The sequence below is a fragment of the Pantherophis guttatus genome, chromosome 1, assembly GCF_059756535.1.
Source record: "Pantherophis guttatus breed Tessera chromosome 1, ASM5975653v1, whole genome shotgun sequence".
In the NCBI taxonomy this organism is placed as follows: Eukaryota; Metazoa; Chordata; class Lepidosauria; order Squamata; family Colubridae; genus Pantherophis; species Pantherophis guttatus.
The window spans coordinates 72,915,215-72,923,118 of NC_142063.1; the positions used below are offsets into that span (position 1 = coordinate 72,915,215).

General features: G+C 41.9%; 1 protein-coding gene across 2 annotated transcripts; it reads right to left on the minus strand.

Moving 5' to 3' along the window:
- Positions 1–2,149: 2,149 nt before the first annotated feature.
- SRSF5 (serine and arginine rich splicing factor 5) lies at positions 2,150–6,236 on the minus strand. 2 transcript variants are annotated; one of them, XM_034417650.3, is made up of 8 exons: positions 6,056–6,236; positions 5,267–5,410; positions 4,782–4,852; positions 4,467–4,565; positions 4,311–4,380; positions 3,123–3,196; positions 2,881–2,991; positions 2,150–2,795 (listed from the first exon to the last, which is right to left on the minus strand). In XM_034417650.3, the coding sequence occupies exons 2-8, from the start codon at positions 5,390–5,392 to the stop codon at positions 2,546–2,548; spliced, it is 801 nt and encodes a 266-aa protein (XP_034273541.1). In that variant the 5' UTR covers positions 5,393–5,410; positions 6,056–6,236; the 3' UTR covers positions 2,150–2,545. The 2 variants fall into 2 exon arrangements, with proteins under 2 accessions (XP_034273541.1, XP_034273544.1); XM_034417653.3 differs by lacking the exon at positions 6,056–6,236 and adding an exon at positions 5,561–5,883.
- Between the last annotated feature and the right edge of the window lie 1,668 nt (positions 6,237–7,904).

The following is a 7,904-nucleotide window of genomic DNA, read 5'->3' on the forward strand; positions in this document are numbered from 1 at the left end:
GATAGGATACCTCAGCATCCACCCGCATATATTAAATGGCTCGTGTATTAAATGGCTCGTGGCCGTATCTGACCTTTTTTATCTAAGCAGAAAGCGTCTATGGAGATTCTGTCTTCCAGATCATGGTTGTCCCAAAGATGCTTCCCCCCCCCCGCGCCCTCCCAAGAGGCAACTGGACTTTCCGGCTTTTCTTTGAAGACGTTGAAGAGTTAAAGCAGCTTCTTGGAGGAGGGAAACGTCTTCAAAGCAAAACCAGAAAATCCAGTTCCCTCTTGAAAGGTGTGGGGGGGGGAGGAGAGCAACTTTGGGACTAAGCAGAGAGCATGTAGCCAACCCAAGTAAGAACTATCAGGACATAAATCCTAAAGCATTAGGTATTGCCAAGAGACAGACTCACAGCAGGTTAACTCTGCTCATATACCATAGTTGGTTCACTGGATATATTGCGATCGGCTGGGCCAATGCACTAAATGTCTAAAACATCTTACAAATCATAAAAATAGAGGGTGAGCCCAATTGTTATGGAGCCTGCCTGCAGTTAGCCGTTTCTTTTTCTGGCTGCCACCTTCCATTTGCATCTTAACACAACAGTTAACGTAATAACTGATCCAAGCAGCAGCTGCCCTCTTTATGCTTCATTGCACTCAACGGAAATGTTGAACTACCAGGTAGGCGAAGAATTCTGTACTTCCTTTTTCTATTTATTTGCAAGCTCATATTGCTCCATTAATTTACGGTTAGGCAAATTTTTAAAATACTCTTAATAAAAATCTAGGCTACATCACTGAAACATAACCCAGCCCAAATGGAAACACTGGTAGGCAATCGCTGAAAATCACCATTAAAAAGCTTAGTTCTGGATTTGTGCTTTGATTGTTGCAAAATTGTTCAAATGCCAGTGAAAAGTTCATTCGGAGGTAAGTTGTAATGCGATTATTAAGCTGTTTAGTTTAAGAACATTGTTTATAACAGCTTATCATCTTTAAAATGCTGTCTTTTCTTGACAATTACTGGAACATGCAAAACCTTCCAGCAGCAAAGGCTGCTGGAAGGCAAAATCACAAATTTCTGCCTCAGCCATCTCATTATGAAATCAAAATCGCTTGGGAAAAGCAGGAATGACTAGACACCATCAAAGATAACATCAGCCAGAGCATAAACTGAAAGCTGTACAAAATCAGAGAATGTGAAGAACTTGGTCCATAGAATTGTTGAATCAGGCATGATTGAACCAATAGCAGTATCACCTTTAATAATGCAATCAGACCCAAACCCAAAAGATAAAGGACTCTACCACCGATTGCACATGCCTTGCAATGTACTAAAGTAAAAGAAGACAAATCACATTTCTTTAGTCTTACCATAAAAGATAAAAAATACATTGTAAAATATAGTGTCCTTTGGAAAAGGTGGGCTTTGCATTAAGGACTCTTTGACTAGGGGGGCGGGGGTGGGGCTTCCAATATGTAAAACTAGTTGAGATAGAATATGGTCGTTATAGTTTTGACCCCTGTAAAATAGTACAATTTAGTACAAGCTTGGCCAACTACTTTTATTACATGAATATCAGTCTTGAAAAAGCTTGGCACAAGTGCTGTATTTCTCACTGGATCTATATTCATAGAGCACATTAAATCAGAAGCTAGGTTAGCAAACTGCTGATTTATTAAACTGTGCCGTATTAAATTCAAACTACTCGCACAACTGTGTCACTTGGCTCAATTGAAATGACCTATGACCTTCATTTCACATCAGAGCACTTAAAATTACCTAAACAGCTTTATCCTAGCCATGACAGTTCTATTTTCATTTCCAAGTATTCCATGTAATTAGTTACAGTAAAATACCATTTACCTAAGGATTCCTTATCTTCACTCAGGGCTGGCTGTAGTAAGCCAAGATGGCATCTGTTACATCTATTATGTTGACAATTTTATACCATTACTTCATGAACCTTTTATTACCTGCAAAGTACCATGCCAAGTATCAAATATTAAGTAGAAATTGTAGAATGTATTACATCTAAGTGCAAACCCATGTAAAACGGAGCTCTCCCAGCTTTGAAAGAAAAACACAGATTTTTTTAAAAAAAGTTTTATTATGAGTTTTGACCAGTATGTTTGGAAATATGGCCAAGGCAGCAAACAAATATTTGGGAATCATTCCCAAAACCTGAAATAAAGCTTTATTTACAGCTGGTGTAAAGCTCAATTAACCAATTTAAAACATTTAACATCCCAAATTTCAATTACTAAGAGTATATTGAGAAAATGTTCAGAATTAGAATTTTTTTTAAATACAAAAAAATTAGTTTCTTCAAAGAACTCTAGCAATATACATTAAGCTACACACTTCTGATTTAATGAAGTGAGCAAGAAAAAGATTATCAAAAAGAGAATACAATTAGTTCAGTAACTTTCTGATGGTCCACATTTACAAAGTTGTTACAACCCTCCCCTCCCCTGGTTCAGTCCTTCTTTCCCAAAAGTCACATACTTACCACAACTATTAGCAAGTATGGTTTTAAAAGTTCAAAGGCAACAATTCAGTTGCCACTATCTACAGATCTTGACCTTGAGCGTGATCTCTGGCGATCCACAGAAGCAGGAGACTTTGATCTACTGGAAGAAGCACGTTTCTGACTCTTTTCAGGGGCAGGAGATCGACTAACAGATTTTGATTTGCTACGGCTCCTGCTCCTGGATCTGGTGTAAGACTTGCGGCTTCTTGATCGAGAACGGCTACGGGATCTTGAAGAACTCCTGCTACGGGAGCGAGACCTGCTTCTAGACCTACTAAAAAAGATAAATATCCATGTTAGGTTAGGTTTATACTGACCACAACTGTGTATACACAAGCATATCTTAGCTGAGTTCTTACCTGTGCCTTTTGCTGCCCTCGATTAGTTTGATTTTCCTTCCATTGATTTCCTTGCCAGAAAGTTTTTCAATGGCATTCTTTAAATCACTATAAGAGGCAAACTCAACCACCCTAATTAAAAAAAGAAATACAGCTTATAAATTAAATTATCAACGTTTAAACTTCCCCCAAAAATCTACTTTGGAGATTCCTTCTCCCAAGTTATCTTTTGCAATATATTACAATGGTTCCAAAATACTTACCCTTCATTTAATTTGGGCCTGTGTGCATCTGCAAATGTTACTTCCCCAGCTTGTCTCATGAAGTCTTTGAGATCCTATCACAAGATTAAATATGTTAGATAAAGGAAGTAGACAATGTTTTATCAATTAATAAAAATTATTACTGCAAAAAAAGATGTTAACAATTAAAACGTGGCAGATGCCACACTTGTAGATAATTCCGTATTTGATACAATATATCAGGGCACGAAATAAATGAAAACAGCATATTGCTTTAAGCAAAATGCTCAAATCTAAAAGTTATTTGTTTATACATTTTACACAACTGAATGCAAGACAGTTTACTTGTATGAAAGCATTCTGAAATGTCTTACAACTAAACAGCACATTTACAAAACAAAAACCAGTTATTTTGTGCCCCATATGTCATTAAAAATATAGTTTACTTTACCTTCATTAACATTTCCCTAGGCTAGCCAAGCAGCAAACTGCATTAAGCGATCGAAGATACCACCACGGTACATGCCCGACTGGCTCTTCGCCAACCATTTGAAGAGAACTACCCAGTCGATGGAAGCCTTTAATCGCACAGCCCTCCCTATTAGCAGACTACTGTCGGATCCAGACATTCTCTAATCTTGTGAAGTTACACCAAGGATCACTTTACTGCGATCAGGATTCCAAGGACCACCTAATTCGTATCTTTCAAATCTCTCGATCACGATCTCTTATTTCGAAGCGTTAGAGGAGGTACAGTTCTCAACTTAGGAATCAGATCTCGTTAACTTTCGGGGATCGCTGCAACCCGGCACTTTAAGGAAGTGCATCGATTACGTCTAGACCGGCAAACACAGATCTAGAGGTGGCCAACTGATACACTGGAGGAGCTGACTGGAAAAGTCAACCAGGCCCAACCAAGAGTGACCAAGACAGAACGATTAGGATAACCCACAGGCACTCCTCGTCATAAGGCCAACGACACAGATAGGCTGGCAAATAAAATGGATTTTTAAAGTGGTTAAAATGGATTTTTAAAACAAGGTAAAATTACATTAAAATACTATTAAACTACTTTTGAACAATGCATTTAAACATTAATTAATAATTTTGAAAAATGTTTTAAATTTAAGATAAAAATTAGTCTTTAATAAAAAATTTATATATTACATACCCATTAAACGAAGTCTAAGATAATCATGTTTAACAAACCTGCCAGCTGACTCGAGAAGACAAATTTTCTACAATGAGACGATTTTCTGTTCTTACAGGTGGTGCATTTCTAGCAAAAACAAAATGTTCAGTTCATTAGTTATGCCTACAGAAAGTTAAACTGAGCATCACCTGTGTTCCTTGCATAGTATTTACCTTCTGTCATTTCGTGGACGGCGGCTGCTAAAACGATCAGAATAACGCCCTCTACCTCTTCCACCTCTAGAGCGGGCTCTAGCATGTTCGATTGTAACTCTAGAAAGCAAAATAATTACATCTATTTATAATACAACAGTCCATTCCATCTACGAGACATTAATAGAATACTAATTATGACTCCTTCCAGTTTCAGACAAAGTAGGCCAACCTGAACATACTGAACATAAATGTGTTTTAGCACTGCTATTGTCAAGCATACAATAAAACATGTACAAAGTATCCAAATGCAATCAAAGGGTTATGAAATGTTACCTTTCACTGCAGAGTTCTTTTCCATCCAATTCATAGACTGCATCATCAGCATCTCTGGGATCTTCAAACTCCTGTTAAATAACAAAATAACGCATCGGTGATTTACTGAATGGCATCTCTGGTTAGTTTCAAGTTTCTTAAAGGCACAGAACAGCAGCCGCTTCATTTGTGTTTTGGTCCATTGAATTTATTCCAAATCCCAACTCCCTTTGTGAGGAAAATCATTAATTTATTGTAACTTTATTATATATATATATATATATAATTAATGCATTGTAACTTTTTTTTTACTTACTATCAGTTCTACATATTACAAAGTGTATTGCCACTGCAAAGATCATTCTTACATACTTAAAAAGACTGAGGGGTCTGAAGTCGCTACCAAAACCACCTTAGCTCCTTTTCCCCATAGGAAGTAATAACTCTCATCGCTACTAAGTGCTGCTTGAACGAAGCACTATTATTATTATTATTTTACCGCTTACCACAAATCCAAAACCTCTCTTCAAATCAATGTCTCGGATGCGTCCATATCCCTTGAAGAATCTCTCCACATCCTTCTCTCTGGCGGCTGGATTTAGCCTTCCGATGAATACACGACAACCACTCATGGTACCGTTTTAGAGTAGCTGCAGAAGGGAAAAAATTAAAAGAAAAAAAAATTAACGTAAAAATTCAAGTCGGCAGTCAAAAAAAAAGAAAAAAAAAGATGGCCGCCGCCCAAAAGGCTCAGCAGCAGCAGCTGCTGGCAACGCCGGCTCGATTCATTGCCGCAGTACCTCCTCCGCCCTCGGTTGCCGCAGTCTGACATCAGGGAAGGCAGAACCCACGCAGGGCCCATCGCCCCGCCCCCGCCAGCCCCGCCCCGCCCCTCGTTCCAACCAGCCACCGAGTTCAGCCTCCCATCGTCCAACTGGAAAACGCCACCACGGTTCCGCCTTTTCTCCAGGCAGCCTAAGCAGCCAACGCGAAGTTACGGAGAGCTGCGCATGCGAGTTGCACACGACCGCCCATCCATCCTAGCCCTTTTGAGTGCTTTCACGAAATGGCGGCGCCGCCGCACCCCAATGTTCCAGGCCAATGTTACCTCTCCTGGCTTTTTCTGTTAAGAGGAAATGTAATCACTCACACACGCACACCGCAGACGGTTCAAAGTACGTTTAAAGCTCCTCTCCCACTTAATCAGACTTATACAATGCAACCGTCTCTCTCTCCCCCGCCCCCGCAACTGCTCTTCTAGATCGCCTATTAAATTTGAATAGACAGGCACTTACGATCGTCTGTTCTCGGGGTTTGTTTGTTTGTTTTTTAAAAAAAAGTGCAGGTGTCAACGGACAAAGATGAGTTGACAACCGCCCCCGACGACGTCCTCGCCTCGACTGGGTAGGTCGAGCGTTAACTACGCCACAAAATGGAACCTCGTCCCATGTGATCGCGGAGGCACGTGATGTGCTTGTAGTTCAGTGATACGTGGAAAGCAAAGTGGGGGAATGAGGTGGGGGGAGGGCTCCGGTTTGACTGAGACAGGGAAAAAAAGTGCAATGCTTCGAAGTAGTTGGGCGCATGCGCAATATTCTATTTCCCCCCTTCCCCTTTTATGTATTTTATAGTCTGCCAAAACTACAAAAGAGGGTCCCAAAGGTGCTTTTTTTTTCCCAAGAGGCAGCTGGACTTCCTATTTTTTCTTCGAAGACGTTTCGCTTCTCATCCAAGAAGCTTCTTCAAGCTCTGGATGGATGGTGGGGAATGGAAGGAATCCAGCCAGAGCTGAAGAAGCTTCTTGGATGAGAAGCGAAACGTCTTCGAAGAAGAAAAAAAAAACCAGAAAGTCCAGCTGCCTCTTGAAAAAGCACTTTTGGGACAACCATTGACCTGTGGATGACTGAGAATCTCCATTGACATTTACAAAAGAGGGCAGTGAGGCCGTATTATGTAAGGGACAAGGTTAAGCGGGGGGGGGGGGTGACGATGATGGTAACCAAATCGAGGCTCACGAGATGGCAGCAAAGTAGCTGTGGTCCGGATTGCTGCAGCTCATACCTTGTAGCTCCAAGAGAGGTAAAGTTGGGGGGGGGAGGTTGTCACGTAGTACATAACGTTCAAAACACCTTTCCGTAACTCCTTTTTTGCCACCATTGTGTCTTTACCTGGGCTTTAATCTCGCCAAGTACATCTCTGCATCCGAACTAGACTGGGTTGATTCTCTGTGCCGTATATGTGGCTATATGCAGAATTGTGTCTGCATTTCGTCATGTTTATGTAGCGTATATTGGAGGGGGTGACCCTTCCAGAGCTGGGATGCAACGAAATTTCATTTTAATGTCTGCCGATCAGCGCACATTCAAAGTGACAATAAAGTTATTCAAAGTCTAAATTTAGTGGAGTGGATGCCGCTGCAGCCTTCTGTAGCGATCGAACGAACAAGCAAGCGGAGGCTTGTTTTCTTTTCTACCTGAAACGGAGGCGCTCAGCCTCTCGTCCTCCTTCCCTTCACCGCCCCGCTGGCCTGCGTGCGACCCGGTTTCCCAGGGTTACAGGGAGGCCGGCTCGGCCGCCCTTCTCTCGACCTGCTTTCCTACAACCTCGGCTGATTTCCCAAACTGCGCGGGACGGGGAGGAGGGTGCCCCAAAGCGCCGAGGATCTTTCGGGGGTCTGAAAAACCTGGAGCTGAAAGCGAGGAAGGGGCTGCAGATTGTGCGAGGCCGCCTCTCTGCGCGGAGCCAGGGGGATTCGCCTTATGGCAGTATTTCTCAACCTTGGTAGCTTGAAGATGGGTGGACTTCAACTCCCAGAATCCCCCAGCCAGCGCTGCTGGCTGGGGGATTCTGGGAGTTGAAGTTCACCCATCTTCAAGCTACCAAGGTTGAGAAACACTGCCTTATGGGTTGTTGAGTACGGGATGCTCCATCGGTTCCCCACCTCAACAAGGCTTTGTTTTTCAGCATTTGGGCGGAGTCGAGGGGTAAAGTGAGGACTCCAGAGCCCCGGGCTGTTTTATGCCAGCCTTCCTCGCCAACTCTTTTTAACCAGGATTTTTTCAATCCCTTCTAATACTCCGGGTTAAGGTGACCAGATTTTAACGTTGGTAAAGAGGGACATTGTGGGCGTGGCTTATTTTGTGG